Source organism: Xiphophorus couchianus, chromosome 4 (assembly GCF_001444195.1).
Source record: "Xiphophorus couchianus chromosome 4, X_couchianus-1.0, whole genome shotgun sequence".
Lineage (NCBI taxonomy): Eukaryota > Metazoa > Chordata > Actinopteri > Cyprinodontiformes > Poeciliidae > Xiphophorus > Xiphophorus couchianus.
In genome coordinates, this window is record NC_040231.1 from 2,550,048 (window position 1) to 2,568,688 (window position 18,641).

Sequence of the window (18,641 nt, forward strand, 5' to 3'; positions counted from 1 at the left end):
CCCCTATCAGACAGAGATGAACACGAAGTGGTCCGCCCTTTTACTTAGACAAAAACCAGACACCTTTGCCATAAATGAGGGGAGTTTCCAAGTCTCTCTGGGGGCTGAGGGAGTTTCTAATTGGTCAAAGAACGGAACGCCTTGACTGCATATATTAAATAGGGAAACACCTCTTTAGTTTAAAAATTCCAGGTCAGCACGCCGAGAGAGAGAGAGAGAGAGAGAGAGAGAGAGAGAGAGAGAGAGAGAGAGAGAGAGGCCGCTATTTTTGCCTTTTTTGTCTTTGTTTCGTGTTTGTTTGTCTCCCCTTGTGTGTTTTATTTTTATGAGAAAAATGCATATCTCTGTTCCTCTGCAGCTTTGTTGTTCATTGCTTTGTATGAGATTAAACTCTGTGATCTGTGACGTCAACACGCTTTGTTGTTGTTTCGTTTTAGCAGCACGTCGCCCACGGAGAACGTCACTCGCCAAGGACTCAAAGAGGAAAGAGCCAAAACTTTTTGTCCAAAGCTAGCATTAAATGATCCTCTTTTTTTAATATCAATGATAAGTAAGTTGTGATATTTGAGTGTTTCCTGCAGCTAATTGAGTGATTTGAAGTTTATTCGTTTGCTGTTATTTCACCTGTTGCTAAGTCCGAGCTAGCTGCTATATGTGTGTATTGTAGTGCGTTGTGCTGAACATGCATATCTACTTAGCGGGCGCAGAGTAGCAACGTAGCAAATTTTTGCATTTTTTGTCCCCAATTAAACCCAATCTAGTAGATTATGTGTGTGAAAAGACCCTAAAAGTTTATGGCTCATAACACTTGAAAAGGAATAGATGTAAATATATTTTTTAGATGATTATGTGGTAATTTAGACCTGAGGGGAAACAGTAACAGTTTGGGTTTCTAAACTAAAGTGAGGGCTTTGACCTAGATGTCATTAGAGACGTGACTTTGAAAAAATGATTTGTAATAAGTGGCCATCTTGTTCATTTTAATCCCATATTGAGTATTAAATAAGAAAGGTCTCTTCCCTGTGCCTCACTGGCTGTCATCTTGAATTCACAGCTTGAATTCACACTGACCCATTTTCACTGCATCAAAACATCCACAGAAACCTCTTTAATCCTGCTCAAACTGCCATCTATTATTTATTAAAATAGACACAAATCAACCCACTTTCTTACCTTTATAGTCATTTTATGATTCAGATTTCTCAACAGCTGCATGTTTTTGCCTCATCCTGCTGTGGTGCTAAAACCATATTAGCATTTAGGGGGAAGAAAAATACTGAAAATGTCGTAATTTTGCCTCCTCTTTGTCCTGCTTTTAAAACCTTTCTTTTAGATGCCTCCCTCCAGCTTTTTCACCGCTGAAAATATGAATTGTGAGTTTTATTTTGTGCTGTTGGGAATGCACAGGTGTTGGTTTTATGCTGCAGTTTGCATGTGGATGCTGTCCTTGGGTTTTGTTTGAAACAATACTGTGGAGAAGCGACTCCCACAGACACCCACCCTCAGCGTTGTGGAAGACAGAGTGGGCTCTCCTTAGCACACTGATGTTTACATTAATCAGTTCAGACACTCGTTTTCAGTCTGGCTGAATGTAAACAGAATTAGCTGCCCGGAGCAACCATTTGGATAACTTCATTAGGGATTTGCATCTTGCAGACTCATCCTGCATATTCATTCACACTCGCTGGTCACAAGTGGGAGGATGTGGACGGGTCGGAGCGTGTTGAGGTGGACGAGTCAGAGCAAACACAAAACACAAGTACAGTCTTTACTTACAGAAAATGCTCACAAAAAAAGATTAAGTCAAATAAAAGCACATATTCTTGTTTAAACCCTGATAACTGGTGGCAGCAAAATCACAGAAAACTCCTGGAAAATTGGGAACTGCTAGCTAACAAGCTAGTTGCGCTAATCCTACAGCGCTAATCATAAACAGTGTTCCGCTAAAGCGCTAAACCAAGCTAATGGTAAAGTGCTAACTCCAATTCAAATTATATCAGCTCTTAAAAGGCTAAACTTTCAAGTACCGATTTAATTTTGAAATTATAATTTGTTCTACAATTAGAGTCATTCTAAGAAAATAAACAACGTGAAAAATAAAATTGTGGGTTTAAAGACATATTACAAGAATAAAGTCATAATAATGGAAGAAAATAGTCACAATATTTGGAGAATAAAGTAATTTATTGAAATAATATTAGAAAAATGTCGTAATATTACGAGAACAAAGTCATAATAATTTGAGAGTAAAGTTGAAATAATCCGATAATAAAGTTATGAAATGAGTTATCGAAAAAGAAGCGAACGTGAAAAGAAACAGTTTTCACGCCCTTCAAAATAAGAGCATTAACATAAACGTCTAATAACTTAGAGATTTCTTAACAGTCGATAAACAAAACTTCAACACAGATGCTAAACTTTATTCAGCTGAAAGTTTACAAAACATTAAAGTAAATTAGACCTGTAGCATTTATCTGGAAAAAAATGTTTTTCGGAGAAGCTAAATGTGCCAAGTTAGCATAAATGCTAAAGCAGTTAATAAAAACAGTAGCTCTGCGGTTAGCGCAGGCTGCTGGTAAAAACAAAAACATCTAAGACTCTCAGGAGGTGATTTGAGGATCTGGTGGTTCCGTCTCTGACTGAGGCGTGTCCAGCTTGGCAGAGAGCCGAAAACACGGCGGGAATTTCTCATGTTTGCTGATCTGGGAACAGCTTGGACTCTCTGGAAGACCTGCAGGAAGCAGCCAGGCTGACAAAGACATCTGGGTCGCTTTGATTAGCCTGCTGACGCCGTGGAGGGACTCAAGGGAAATATGATGCATGCGAACACAACCTGCAAGTTGAGTAAAATATGGAAGGAATCAAAAATCTAATGGAAATGCTGTAAAGTCTCAGCACATATCCATGTTTTCCTAGAGGACGTGTGACTGGAACAGAGCTGAGGGAAAACAGAAATAAAACCTTATTCTCTACTGAGAGCATGAATATTTAAAATAAGTGTTTTCCCTGCTTAATGAAGTGTCCTGCTGGTGTGTGCATTGCAGAAATGAATATTTTCCAGTTTAGTTATCCTCTGCTCTGCAGTCCTAATCTGTTTGATCCGCTCAGATTTTTCACTTCTTGCTGTTTCCTGAATTTACTGAGCTGAGTTAAGAAGAAAAATTATGCTCTTTTTAATGAACTAATCAAGAAAATTAAAACTTTTTAAACTGAATAAATGGAAGATCCGACAGTGACTGAGGGAAACTAACCAGCTTGTAACTGATGAAAAGGTGATTATTGACATAGGGCTCAGGTGAGTAAATCACAAAACAAGATTGTGAATCATCCATGACACTGTGACAGAATTTAGGATCAGAGCCATACTAAAAAATAATTTATGAGAATAAAGGTATAATATTACGAGAATAGAGTCATAACAACATGAAAATGTATATAAAATGGGGAAAAAGTCGTAATATTAGGAATATAAAGTCATAATATTATGACATTAAAGACATAACAAAATTATTAAAATTATTTATTAAATTAAGTTATTTTATTCTCATAAAGTCATACTGTTATGAGAATAAAATTGTAATAAAGCAAGAATAAATTAATAAACAGTAATATTACAAAAAGGAAGTCATACCAGAATAAAGACGTAAAAATATAAGACTAAAGTCATAATATCAAGAGAATGAAGTTGTAATATTACTTCCATGTTTTCAAAGTTTATTGAACGCCCCAAGTTACAAGTAAAATTACAGCAATAAACGTTCAATGGACTGGATAGAAGTAGCATTATGACTTTATTCTCATTAGTTTGGTCTTGTTATTTTCTGTAGGTGGCCTTAACTAAAACAAAATTATCAAAATAAAACAAAATTATTAACACTTCCTTCAGTAATATAATTGCATAAGGCAACCTCTTAGACAAACTGGTCTTTTAATGTTTTAGTAAAGTTTTCACACTGTAAAAAACAAGTTTCACCAGCAGATTACTTCACTTGTAACTGAGTATTCTGCCCATGTTACTAGTGAAATAATCTACAAGTGAAACTAGAACTATTGACTTAAAACAAGCTCCTATATTGTGCTGCATATATTTGTCTTATTCAAAGTGTGATTTGCAGTAGAAGCCAGACTCCAGGAGGGACTGGTGCACTTTACAGAATAACATCAGCGCCAATTTATTCCTTCACCTTCGCTCTGCTAACACTGACATGGCGTTCAGCTCTGGTACAGTTTGAGATATTACCACATATTTTTAAATCTGCACAGTTTCAGTTTTGTTTGAACGCAACAAATAAATTTCCTGCTGAGATTCATACTGACTTGTGTCCTCACCGCCTGAGGCGCGACTTTTCACCTGGTAACGATGTGAAACGAAGGTTAGCAGGAGGGCGGCTGCAGGCGGCGAGGCGGTCAGGTTGCATCCAGTGTTTTTATCTCAGTTCAGTTTAATATCATTTTTAATTTCTTCTATTTAGTCAATTTTTTAAAACCATACACTTTCACAAAATCTACTGAATAATTAATGTTCAAGCTTTCTCTGTGCAGACAGTAGGAAGGTTCTCTCCTCCAGTAATTATTTTAGTTTCACTCACAGCAGAAAGTAATTAAAGGTTTTTCCAACAATCTTTATCAGATTACATGAAGTCTGTGATAAATTCAACTTTTTGTCCTCCAGTTTAACTCAACTTTATATCCGATTGCTCAGAGCTCAGCGGGGGGTAACGACTTCTCCGGCTGCTGAGTTTAACTGTCAGAGGAAATTATACAATTAGAACCAGGAGTTTTGTGTTCAACCTGAAAAAACAAAAACAAACAAGCTTCCTGCTTTTTCTGCAATAAATACCAGAAAAGTCCAATGACAGCTGATCAGGGCTGTCCAAACTTATTTAGATCCAAACCAAATATTTAGTTAGGTTGTTAACTAAATATTTAATTTGAAGCTAAATATTTAGCTTCAAACTAACTAAATAAGTAAACTGGTGAAAATACACTAAATAAAGTAAACTAAATATGTAGCTTCAGACTAAATATTTAGTTAAGTTGAAGTTTAAATATTTAGCTTGCTAACTAAATTTTTAGTTTTAAACTGCAACATTTATAATTGAATGAAGAACATGGTGAAAAATGAACCCTATTTTGTTCAGTTTAAATTACCCAAATTATTACTGTTAAATTTTGACTGCGTGACTTTTCCAGCGTAAGTTTGTGTTGTGAAGGAACGACTGAATTATCTTGGCTAACAGATGAGTGATTATTTTATTATTTTGGAGCCTGATTAGAGAAATCCTCGGATGGATGGATGGATGGATGGATGGATGGATGGATGGATGGATGGATGGATGGATGGATGGATGGATGGATGGATGGATGGATGTGTGGATGTATGTGTGGGGCGGGTCACTGTCACATCTCAGCGCTGCATCATAAAGTCTGAGCTGCCATTTTGAAGAGGATATACGACCAAACAGGCTGATTGGAGTCACTAATGCACTGATGGGTCGCGACCTTTTAACGCTGCATGGGGCGTCAGACTCGTTTTCATTTAAACCCACACTGAGATCATCAGTGTTCTTAAAGGGCCGGTTATTTCAGAATGTATCCATAAAACACATTCATTAATTCACTGTAAACACAACTGGAGTTTATAATGAATTATTAGGGCCTTACGAAGAAAAGACAATAAAATAAAATTAAGAGAATGAGCACATATGAGAATAAAGTTATAATAATCAGAATAAAATTATAACAATGCTAGAATAAAGCTACGACTTTATTATCATAATTTTTTTTTTCAAAAATTTCAGAGTTTGAGAAGTCAAAAATTTGTGAGAAAAAACTCAGAGATTTTGAGATTAATCCCAGAAATTTGCTACAAAAAATGCAGAAATGTCTGAATATTATATGTTGAAAATTTTTGACATTTGAAACTCAGAAATGTCTTCATCTTTCAGTAAATTTGTGAGATTAACCAAAAAATTTCAGGGTTTTTTCTCGCACATTTTTGACTTCTTTAACTCAGGAGTTTCTTTATTCTTTATAGAAAATTTCTTGTTTTTTCTTGCAAATTTTTGATTGTTGAAGCTTAGAATTTATCTTGTTTTTCCTAGTAAATTTCTGAGGTTAATCTAAAAAATACCAGGTGTCTGTAAGGACATTTTCACTCTAGAAGATCAGAATTTTCTTTGATTCTACTAGTAAAATTGGGGAATTAATGTAAAACTTTAGATTTATTTTCAAGCCAATTTTTGACTTTTGGAGTTCAGAAATGTTCTTTTTTTTTCCTTGAAACCTTTTAGAGATAGACATAAATCTTTATTGTCACAAGGACAACGAAATTTAAAAGGTGCCATCAGTCAGTGCATATGCTTAAAAACAAAAAATAACTGTCTCACAATTCACACACAATGTAAGAATTAACAAATAACTGGTAAAAAAAAAAAAACCCAACTAACTTTGAGATTAATCTAAAAATGCATCAGTTTGTTTGGTGGAAATAAACTCTTTGTTTCTCTCAGTCTTACTCTTCTTATACTTTCTGTGGTTTTTTTTTCTAAACTGTACATCTGATATTTATGCCTCATGATTTAAACTTGAATAACTTCTGGCGTTCCCTCATATTCCAGCTCGTACTCCAACATCTGAGCGGTAAATTATTCGGTTTGCAGCGGCTGCCTGGCGCTGGTCCAGCCGCCGCTGTGAAGAATTGCATCAGTGGGAGGACAGAGCCCCGGGCCGGGCTGCGTGGTTCCACCTGGCAGCAGAAGAGTCGTGGTTCTCCTCGTTGTGGTCTTTCAACCTGACGAGCTGCCAGCTTTGGAAAACATTCGCCCTCCTGCTGAGACACCAGAGCCTCCATGGCTGAAAACGTCTCCATTTAAAACTCACTGTTAGAAAATAAAAGACCAGAAATGATTTTCCTGTTTATTTGATGGATTAATTGGTTAAAACAGTCAGAAAATATCAAAGAGGAAAGAATTAAAATATTAGGAAACTTTATATTTATTTATTTTATTAACTGTTCTGACAATAAGATAATTAAAAAATATGGAAAGTGTCAATTAAATAACACTTTAAAAATGAAGTAGAATCCAAAGAAAAGAGGGAGGCACAGTTATTTGTTAAACTTGGCGGTGCTTAGCAACTAGTATATATTTATATTTATCGCTGTCTGTGCAGCTGCAGACACTTAAAATCTGTTTTAAAAGATCCAAACTCTGGGATCTGTGAACTACCTGATGTGTTTGTGTGTGAACCGATGAACCAATCCGCCGTTTGCTCCCACCTACGTTTCTCTCCAGTGATGCAAACTTTGAGTCATGTGGCTCGGCTTGTTTCATCCTTCAGAAGATAATTATCTCCTGCTTCATTGTATTCACCCAGACCCTCTTTGGGTTTTTTTGTCTTTTCTCGCTGTAACTTTCCATTTTTTTGCAGCAGCTGAGCCCGTCTGTTCGCTGCGCATGAATTTTTAATGTTTTTGCCCTCCAGCTGGCAGTGTCCACAGAACATTGTTTCAGCGCGAAAAACCAGAAACTTTCATTGTGGCAGCTCCTCTGGATGAAAGTTTGAGCTGCTGCTGCTCGTGTGTAATCACTTTCAGAAAGTGTTGGTGATTTTATTCACAGAGCCGTATGTTTGATCTCCTTGTGTTTTCTCCCTGGATTGAGTCAATATATGGATTACAGATCAGGCTGCAGACATCCAGATAATCTGCTGGGATGGAGTTTACGCCCTGCAGCCGACTCCGTCTGATTACTATTCAGCTTCACCGAAAAACACAGGAATGATGCTACATCAGGAAAACAAGAGCTGAAACACCTTTGACTCCGTTACCTTCCTCTGGTAGATTAGATTAGATTAGATTAGATTAGATTAATAGGTAGATGAATGATGGAGTTACTATAGATAGATGGATGAATCAGATGGATGAATCAGATGAATCGGATGGATGGATGGATGGATGGTTGGATGGATGGATGGATGGTTGGATGGATGGATGATGGATGGATGACAGACGGTTGGATGGATGGACGATGGATGAATGGAGGGAGGGATGGATGGATAGTTGGATGGATGGATGGATGGAAAACAGATGATGGATGGAGCGATGGATGAAGAACATTAGGATTAAACTTTCGACGGATTCAGGCCTAAAAACTCTGAAATCCCAAACTTTCCCAAACATTTCAAGGAACCCTGGAATAAGGAAGCAGCAGCCAGCCGTGTGACAAGCCCTTTAATGTCGCTTTGATAGCACAGTGCAGAACAGGAACCGAAGCTGTGCACGGATGCACGCGCTCAGACGCTCATGTCCTTTTATGGGTGTGGAACAGGATCTTCTTGAAGGCCCTGCGGAAGTCCCGGTTGAAGATGGTGTAGATGATGGGGTTCAGGCAGCTGTTGCAGTATCCGATCCAGAAGAAAAGGTCGAAGAGCGTTTCCGGGATGGTGCAGTTCTCTCGGCAGATCGCGTGCAGACTGTAGGTGAAGAAGAACGGGAACCAGCACAGCACGAAGACGCCCATCACCACCGCCAGGACAAAGGTGAACCGCTTCTCCCTCATCTGCGCCACCTTGTTCTTGGACAGCGACATCTGCCTGCTGCGGACGGGCAGCGGCGACGGCAGCAGGAAGTTCTGAGAGCACTGGTCGGACGAGGCCCAGGAGATGGAGGCGCAGGACGGTAGCGGCGGGGGCAGTTTGAGTCTGTTTGGCGTACCGTCTACATCGTCTGTTTTCACTCTTCCACCGACTCTCCGGGGGAACCTCAGGGATGATGAAAAGGACTCCTTTACTTCTGGGTCCGGGTTCCTCTCCTCCAAGTCGATATCGTCCAGCTCTCCTCTTCTGTGGCTGCTGCTGTTGCTGTCGATATTGAAAGAGCTGCGTCGGTGTCCAGGTTGGGGACTCTCCAGTTCATACTGGGCCTTGCCCTTCCTTTGGCAGGTACCGCCACCGCCCACGAAGCAGGTCTCGGACTGCGACGGCTGCCTCTCCATCACGTTCTTTGCCACAAACACGGTGGAGGCCCTCTGCTTGGCCACGCGGTAGATCTTACAGTAGACGAGGATCATGATGACACCGGGGGCGAAGAAGGACACCATGCAGGAGGAGAGGATGTACCACGTCTGGTTGTTGATGAGGCACTCCTGCCGGCTCACCTCGCTCCTGTCTTCCCCCTCTAAATCGCTGTCTTTCTGCGACATTAGGAGCGGCGGCGAGGAGATCACGATGGATATGAGCCACACGATGCTGATCATCACTTTGATCCGCTTGGGGGTCCGCTTGCGGTTGTAGCTGACGGCTTTGGTGACAGACCAGTAGCGGTCGAGGCTGATGGCGCAAAGGTGGACGATGGAAGAGGTGCAGAAGAGGACGTCCAGAGCCAGGTAGAAGGAGCACCAGGTGGAGCCAAAGTACCAGTACCCCATGACCTAAAAAAGGACAAGAAAGCGGTCAGAGTGGAACTTGTGTGGATTTTTAATGAAATTTAGAGAAACGTTGCAGTGATCTGATTGCATAAGTGTTCACACACTTCAGTTTCAGGATCATCTTTGGTAGATCTTGACTTTGTAATATTCCTCTGCCTTGCTGGCCTGGTCATTGCCTTCCAATGCAATTTCGCTTGATGTTAATCTCTATTCAGTGATCTATCTGGGATTTTTCCCACTTATCGGGTCAATCAGCGAACATAAGGAGAAGTTGTGAACAATGATGCAAATTTTCTGCAATGCTCTGCTGGTGCCACAGTAAATGCACAGCCATTATCAATGAAAGCATTTACACAGAAGCGATTCTGTTTTCACCGAACGCGTGTGGAGTCACACCGGTCCAACATGGAGTCACACCGGTCCAACAGGAAACCGCAACAACATTCATATTCTCAAAGTATTCCAACAAGACACACTATATTTGCTCGAAGTACTACCGATATTAATGAAAATATGGGCGTATTTATGCTTTCAGCACGTATTTGTTATGGATTTAATTCTGAAAGCTATTAAATCAGGTTTCTGTTAGAGTCACAGCAGGAGCGCCAGTCATGGCAGATAAAGTGGGAGAGCAACAGAGGGAAAATATTAATGTCTTCAAAACGTCAGTTAAACCGGAACATTTGGTCGCTTAAAACTCTAATAAAGGTGATGATCAGTTCCCAGAACCTGATATTAATGTTTTCAGTTAAATTAGCATAACAGGCTAAATATCATGTGATTGATTTACACCAGCAAACCGCTCCTCTGATCCATCAGCTGCACAACCGACTCACTATGTGAAATCAATCTGGAGATAAACTAAAGATGATTCTATTAATCATTTCATAAATAATTTAGCTACAAAGTGACCCAGGCATTACTGCAGTGAAACCAATTATTGGTCCTCTTAATGTTTAAGATGCAAGCTGTAACTAAATGCTATTCTAAAACATTTTCCTGGGTGTTTTGTTGAAATATTTCATTCAAATATTTTTTTTTCTATAAAATTGGACTCAGTTTAGCTCTAAACGTTACACATGTTGTTGTTTTTGGTTTAAGTATCTTTGCAATCTGTGTTTTTTTTCTTCCAATTCCGCTCTCGCTCTTTAAACAATGAGTCGCCTCATTATAATTCCGTCAGTCCATCAACTGGAAAACACTTAATTATAAGATGATTAACAAAGAAGACAAAAAAAAAACAAGAATAATCCCTACAACAAAGGCGACTGTTTTATGAAAAAACCTCAACAATAAAGCTGTTAGCTGCTCCCTGCAGAGACGCTGAAACACAACCGAGGCGTGTGGGAATAAGGGTCAGGCTCCGATTGATCGCAATTATTACGGGCCGGTGAAAAGCAGCCGACTGACACTGATGGGATGGAGTGGGGGATAAGCACCACCAGCTTCACATAGAGAGAAAAAGGCTCACAAACAGATTCAAATATAATAAAAATATGAATATTTTCAACATGTTTGAGCCCAGTAGGTGAAAAAACTGACCAGAATTTACTCAGATTCCCCAACTAGGTTGGCGTAATGTATTTGGGCACATTTCCACTAATGCGCTAATAGCTTAGCGTTTTATCGCTTCAGCTAACTTTGAAAACGTTCGGCGAACTTAGCGTCCCCTAATATAATGCTTCAAAATAAATTCCAAAGCTCTAATTTACTTTACTGATTTGTAAACTTTCATCTGTGTTGAAGTTTCGTTTATCAACTGTGAAGAATTCTTCAATAGTTAAGATGTTTATATTTATGCTCTTATTTTGAAAGGGTGCTGTGTTTACGCCGCAGTTCCGTTTCCTCTCCTCACATTCTCTTTATTCTCCCAGAAAATGTTATTTAAATCTAGAAACATACAGGAATGGTTTAAGGATTTAAAGTTAATTTGAATGGTTCTATATATATAACTGAAAATAATAAAAAAATAATTTTAAATTCTTTTGATGAAACTTGGTAGAAGTTAGCAACATGGTGTTTAGCATATTTAGCTTTCACTAAATGCTGCATTAGCAGAACTAACATTTATAATTAATGCTTTAGGATTACCTCAACTAACCTTTTAGTTAGCTGTGCCCATCTCTGCCAACTAAATATTTCCTTTATAATTTATATTAATGATTTATATTAGGATTTATAATATTATTGATATTAATGAATTATAAATAGACTTTTCTAGATCAAAACAGTTATTTATTTTAACTGGTAGCACAGAAGCTTCTTTGTCCTGTGATAACAGTCATGATTAGGGTTGCAGAGAGTCTCAAAGGGGTCAAAGGTCATCAGGTTGCCAGTCCAATACGACCAGTGAGACGATCATGAGTTGGACCTAAGGGTAATTTGTGGTTGCAAATGAACTAACAAGTTTGCTTTTGAGCTTTGGGAGGAAGTTGGAGTTACTGGAGAAAATCTGGCCAAGGCCATAAAATTCAAGTTTTAGTGTTTTTATGGTTTATCATTAAATATGGGCTTATCTGTCTAAAATGTTGTGCCTCAACAAATACTGGTGAGTATTCAGAGGAAGGTTAGGAAACAGGACAGAACAGGCTATTTCTGTCTTCATAGCGGTATTTCCATGTATTTCTTTATCTCTCCAAAACTCCGGGGAGACTCTTAAGCTTCATATATATGTCATCATGTTTTATTCATCAAAATGTGCTTCTTCTGCCCCCTCCCTCATCGATGCACAACCCCATCCACATTCCCCCGGAGCGTCTCCAGCAGCAGAAACTCATGCATGATGAAAACATCCTCCACCTGCTTCCAGGAGAGGCAATGAATACTTGCTGCTTCTACTTAACTTATTTTATTCTCGCTGTTTTATGTTCAATTGTTGTCGGATTTTAGTGATTCTCCGTTTTCAGTCGTTTATATTTTCAATTTGGAATCAATTCTTCGAGCAAACGCAGGATAAATTCATGTAAAATAGAACTGCAAAAAATTACAGAGTTGAGTTTACAGACAATATACTCAGCTAGCTAACGGCTAAATATTGAGTTTGGGAGCAAAATGTTTAGTTCTAAGCTAAATATTTAGTTAGCTCTGCTAGCTAAATATTAAGAGTAAGTATTTATTTGGCGAGCAAATATGTATAACTCCAAACTAAATATTTTCTTAAGAAGCTAAACATTTAGCTCAGAGTTAGCTAAATATTTAGAGTAGCTCTAAGTATTTAGTTAGCTCTGAGCTAATTAAATACTTAAAATAAACATTTATTTAGGAAGTAAAGTATTTAGCTCCAAATTAAATAGTAAATATTTAGCTAGCCCAGAGCTAACTAAATATAAAGTTTACAAACAAAATATTTAACTAACAAGAGCGTAATATTTAGTTTGGAAGCTAAACTTTTAGCTTGCTGATAAAATATTTACTCTGAAACTGTGGCATTTATAAATGAATAACATGGTGGAAATATGACTTTAAAAAATTAACCCCCTTTTTTTTCTCCCAGCTTTACAAAAGGCACCAAACATAAATAATCATTGTCATCATCAGACGCATCATGGAAAATAAATTCCCTTTCCTCTTTTTTTCATCCCTTTTCTTTCTTGATGCTTTGTGGTGAAAATTGCAGCTACCACAAACTGAAGCCACTAAATGTTTATATATTTAATGCTTCAATAATCGATCGTGTAGGTCTGATGCCTGTGTTCATAACTCTGTCCTTAGCTTGTGATGGAACCACTACTGCCCTCTGTTGGTCGGTCTGAGCACTGCAGCTCCTTCCAGAATGAGAACCTTCACACGCCCGTCGCTGATCTGCATGAAGCCGCCAAACTGCGTTCAAATCAGGTCGATCCCTCCGGGCACCAGACTGTTTCTGGCAGGGAGCGTGTTTCTTCCCCCACAGGGAAATCCAGAGTTCTCCAAACAGCTTCTGAACCTGTTACTTTTGCTGCTTCTGTTGTGCAGATTTCATGTTTTGAAAGCAGCAGAAATGTCTGTTTCTGAATTACCAGGTCAAAAAGAAATGAAAAAGAATTTTATGCAGAAATCAGAAATCTACCCGATAGTCCAGTAGACTCTGTTCAAACTGGGATCAAAACTGAAACATCTGCTCCATCTCCAGCTGCTGTGGTTCTTTCTCACCTCACTGAGTCAAACCAACCAAACCCTTTGAGCAACCTGTTCCCCTCCTCGCCTGTGGGGGCGCTGCACCAAGATCCACTGAAGGAAACAACACTAAAACCTCTGAAGAAGACACTGAACGCAACTTCCTTCATGAAATGCAGACAAAAGTGGAGTGGGATCAGATTTTAGGATTTCTCTTTTGCCTTTGACTAAAGACCACAAATCATTTCTCTCGCTAGCACTAAGCCAGGACGTTTGTTCTGGTTGTATTTACCCAGAATGCCCTGTGCTGTAGTCCACTTCCTTCTTTTGAATCGGTCTCTGGTCTGCTTGGCGTTTACATGTGAATCCGCACCGAGCCAGAGTTCACTTCAGCCGAACCCAGACAGGTTTGTACAGTTTGATTACACATTGACACAAGCGAAGCTATGTTTTACTTTCTTCTACTGAAAGTTTCCTGGAAGAAAACAAGCTCTGAAACAGAAATGTTCGCATTTTTAAATGTAAAAAAATGAAAACCATCCTTCCCCATAAAACACATTCCTAGGTTTATTGTTATATTTTCAATTTAAAGCCTTAGTAAACCTGTCACCTCATTGGCCAGCGAGAAGGGGATGACCAGCGTGGCCACCAAGATGTCCGCCGACGCCAGCGACACCAGGAAGAGGTTCTGCGGGGCCCTCAGGGCTCGACTGGTGAACACGGCCACCACCACCAGAACGTTCCCCACCACCGTCCCCAGGATGATGACCGCCACCACCAGCACGATGCACACCGACGCCGCCTGCGAGTGAGGAGGAAGAGGAGGCGACTTTGCCAGGGAGGAGGACGACGTCTGGTTGACGGACGAGTTCGAGTCGTCTGCGAAGTCCATCCTTCAGCCTCCAGTTCATTTGACAGAGAAAAAAATTAAAGATTCTGACAGAAAAGGAAATAAAAACCAAAATCCTGCAGGTTTTGGTGGCGCCTCATCGGTGGCGGTCGAAATGCGGCTGCTTGATGCCAATCTTCAGGTCGAGCATCATCAAACTCTTTTTAAAAACTGTCACATCCATGGAAGCTGACAGAAACGGTGGCCCAGTTATTTCCAACGAGAAGCAAAAAGAAGCAGAGCATGCGTCCGCAAGCTGGAGCCGCAAGGACAGGAACCGTCATGCTGCTGCAGCTGCTGAGGAAAATCAACACAACTGGAGAAAAGTGGATCAGAAATGACTGAAAATGTGATTTAAAAAGAAGAAGAAGAAGAGGTCCCCACTTTGGTTGTAGAGCGAAGTGACTCTGCTGCTGCTGCACTGATTCTGTTCTGCCAGAGGAGGAGGAGGAGGAGGAGGAGGAGGAGAGACTAACAGGAGAGATGAAAGGAAAGAGCGAGGGATCCGTGAAGAGGAGCTCGAGAGAGCAGCAGATCTTTGAAGGAGAAGACGAGAGGGATTTGAGAGAGGAGGAAGAGGAGTGGGAGGACGGAAATGATGAGAGGATTGGAATTTGGGGAAAGAGAAAGGATGAGATGGACGGATGAATGAAAACAAAAGAATGAAATTCAGAGAACAGGAGGATGAGAGAAATAAATCACTTTGACTTTTGATTTGATCCTCAATCAATTTATCTAACCGAGGTGAGTGCACTGCAAAAACACAAAATCTTACAAAGTTTCTACCTCAAATATCTTATTATGCTTTAAATAGGACAAAACTAACTTACAGTTATAAATACAGATCAAAATTAACTGCAGGCTTTAGCAGTTTTTCAGTGTTTTAATGGCATAATTGTGTTTAATTCACTGGTAATATATTTCCATTAGGTTGAAAAGATGCTTTACAACAAATTTCCTGTAGTAGGAAATTTTGTCTTTGAAATTTTTCAAAATGTTATGTCATGTTTGTGACTCAAAGTTTAAGATTTTAGCTGGACTGAAGGCAAAATCGGGTCCTGATTGTCAGGATTGTTGTTCCACACTGCAAAAACACAAAACCATACCAAGTATTTTTATCTAGTTCCTACTACAAACATCATAGTGCACTTGAAATGAGAAAACAACTTAGAAGTAACTTTTCAGCAACATATAGGAGCTTCTTTTAAGTAAATAATTTCTTAGTATCAATGATTGTTCACATTATTTCACTTATAACAAGGGAAAAATGTTTTAAGTTAAATAATCTGCCCATCTAACTGGCACCTTTTCATCAATATTAAGGATTTATTTACTTTAACTTCCATATCTTCCTGAAACGTTACATGTAAGTTATGTTTTCTCATTTCAGGTGTACTAAGAGATTTCCACTAGAAACTGGACCAAACGTACTTTATTTGGTTTTGTGTTTTTTCAGTGTGTATTTGTATTTAATCTCTCTCTGCTGCTCTTAATTCAGCCAGCAGGCGGCCAGCGCTCACACGTCCTCAGATCGGTTTCTCCTGGACCGCCACTGTTCCAACCGGGCTTCGGGTTCCTGGTGGACGACTCCACGAATCGGCACCAAAGAGCCGCGGGTCCCTGGGAATTACGGCTCCCGCTGCTGGAAGGTTAATCTGGTATTCCCAAAGGAAATGGAGGAATTTAAATGAATGAACACGAAGTGGCATCAATGTTTACTAATGAGTTTGGGGAAAATTTCCATCCATCCAGGCAATTTATGCTGGGATTTCTTTGTTCCAACAGGACTTCTCGTCGGAGCGGACAGATACGGAGTACCACAAGGTTCAACACCAGGACCGCTCCTATTTAGCATCTATATACTCCTGATAGCTCAGATTACCAGAAAAGAAGGATTAATTACAATAACAACGCAGGTGATACGCAGCTCTACATTACAGGGTCACCCATAAATAGATGAATGTGTGGAGTTAGAAAAAAAAGTTAGACTAAAAGTGTAAATACAGTAACGTGAGACGGACAGATGTGGAAACAATAAACTCCCCTGGAGGCCGTCGGCTCCAGTTTCCATCAAAACTCAGTAAAATCCTTAGAAAGAGGCGTATTTTTAGCTCCAGCATGCTGTTCAGTACTGACCCGCCTCTCGTCTCTGTGTAAAACAGAAGAAGCTGTTTTTCCAGCTGCAGACTTTTTTCAGATCTGTGTGTTTGGGAGAGGCGTGTCTCACTCATCTGCTCCTAATCGCCTCTGGACGACGCGCAGGAAGATGATCGATCTCGCTTCAAAACACACACTCGCCGTCATGAATAATTTATCCCAGGTTTTTGATGTTCTAATGAGATTTGTTTAGCATTTTCAGTTTTTTTCTTTTGTGCAGTGTGTTTACTGTTGCTGAATGACACGACGCTCTGATTTATTACCCATAATTGCCTCGTTAAGGTGAACCTGTGAGCAAGTTATTGCCTTACGACTGAGGCATTGGTTTGGAGGCGTTTATTTAGACGGTTGATCAATTCTAATCAAATTCATGTTCCTATTTTTGCTCTTTTTTCTTCCTTTTGATGCTGAGAAACTGTCATCATCGGAGCTTTAATGTCCTAAAATACACCTAATAGCAATCTGGATCATTATTAGAGCAAAACGTTGGGAATTGAGAAGCTTTTTGGTTGTGTCAAACGGCAAACAAACCTGAGTCTGGATTTTCAGTTTTTCTTCATGCTTGTATTATTAACTGTGCAGAAAAGTGGATATTCTCAGAGAATCTGATATTGGAGGATGGGGCCCCAAGGTGCCGATGAATCAGACCGTCTAAGGAGAAAGAAAAGAAGTGATGCAACTTTTTCTGCAGCCTGTGAAGCCCAAAGGACTCAGGAAACATAGAAAGTTCCCTGCGAACATTTGGAGTTGCTGGACTTTTTATATGCAGTGGTAAATAATAAAAACGCCTCGCTATACAGTGTAGTGGCACAATGTTGTTAAAAAGCCTTGGCGCATCATGCAGTCAAGATTCAGTACATTTACATTCCAATCAGTCAAAATTACTTTTCAAAATGATCTTCATGGATCTTAATGCAGAGAACTGGAAGGTTTTTCAACGTTTTTTTCACCCAGTTTTAGTCGAGTTCCTGAACATTTCAGATGTTTTAAATCAAACTGTGGCCCCAACAATCGGAACCAAACCAAATTTTGAGATTCCTAACCTAACTGTTATAAACAGAAACACAAATGACGAGATTTTTAAAACAGAACAGAAATGAAACGAAGGTCCAAACCGATCTAATCTACTGAGGTGGTGGACAAACAAAATATTGTTAAAATGAGTTCCGCTTCTGTTTAACAACCTAAACTAGTGATGTCCAAACTTTTCTGTTACAGGAGCCTGTCATGATCTGTGTTTTTCTGTGTATTTATTTAGAGTTTTCTGTGTCCCTGAGTCTCCGTGTTGTCCTGTCCTCCCTTTGATTAATCCCAGGTGTTTCTCATTCCCTGATTACCTCCTGTGTATTTAGTGTCACCTGTGTGTCTGTGTCTTTGTCGGGTCCTTGTCTAACGTGCTCTTAGTCCTTCGTGTGTCCATTAGTTAAACCAGTTGCTGCCGGCGTTGAGCCCTGGCTTCCGCTCAGTCGTGCTGCCTGGTGTTTTTGGACTGTTTTTGACGTTTATTTATTATTAAAACAACTATCTATCGTCTCCCCTGGTTCATCTGCGTCTGCCTCACCACCTACACCGCACCGTACATGACAGGGCCAAAATCTTTGAATAAAAAATATTTGTGTGCCAAAGTAAATTATTTTTAAGCATCCACAGAAAGTCAAGGTTTTAAAAGTCTCATATCTGAGTTAGCAAAACCTGCAGAAATCCCACGTATTTTGGCAATATTCCTTTGTACAATTTTGTTGACACAGGTCTTAAATTCCATAAATAATTGTCTTAAAAAGTCTTAAAGTTGAGTTGGTGGAACCTGGTCTTAAAACATTAAAATTCTGCATTAATTTGAAGTTTATTTTGCAGAAAATGCAAAATTTATTACGACTTAATGCAAAAGAAAATTAGAATATCACCCATATTCCCTATGAATATGTAACTTCCACTACTGTCGGGCCAGATTTGTGTTTTTCCTAAATTGCACTTGGGACCGCACAAAATCAGTCCAGGGGCCACAAATGGCCCCTGTGCCGCACTCTGAACACCCCTGGTGGCCTCCGGTCAGAAAGTGATGGCATTGATGT

The 18,641-nt window shown here is 39.5% G+C and overlaps 1 protein-coding gene across 1 annotated transcript; it reads right to left on the reverse strand.

Moving 5' to 3' along the window:
* Positions 1-8,216: 8,216 nt before the first annotated feature.
* On the reverse strand, positions 8,217-14,803 carry LOC114143551 (alpha-2Db adrenergic receptor-like). The gene is made up of 2 exons (XM_028015708.1): positions 14,134-14,803; positions 8,217-9,431 (listed from the first exon to the last, which is right to left on the reverse strand). The coding sequence occupies exons 1-2, from the start codon at positions 14,413-14,415 to the stop codon at positions 8,304-8,306; spliced, it is 1,410 nt and encodes a 469-aa protein (XP_027871509.1). The 5' UTR covers positions 14,416-14,803; the 3' UTR covers positions 8,217-8,303.
* Positions 14,804-18,641: the final 3,838 nt, after the last annotated feature.

Excerpts from the sequence above, each read along its gene's own strand:
- LOC114143551 (XM_028015708.1), bottom strand. The coding sequence starts at position 14,415 with ATGGACTTCGCAGACGACTCGAACTCGTCCGTCAACCAGACGTCGTCC. Across the intron at positions 9,432-14,133 it reads CCTTCTCGCTGGCCAATGAG|GTCATGGGGTACTGGTACTT; the intron begins GTGACAGGTTTA and ends GTCCTTTTTTAG.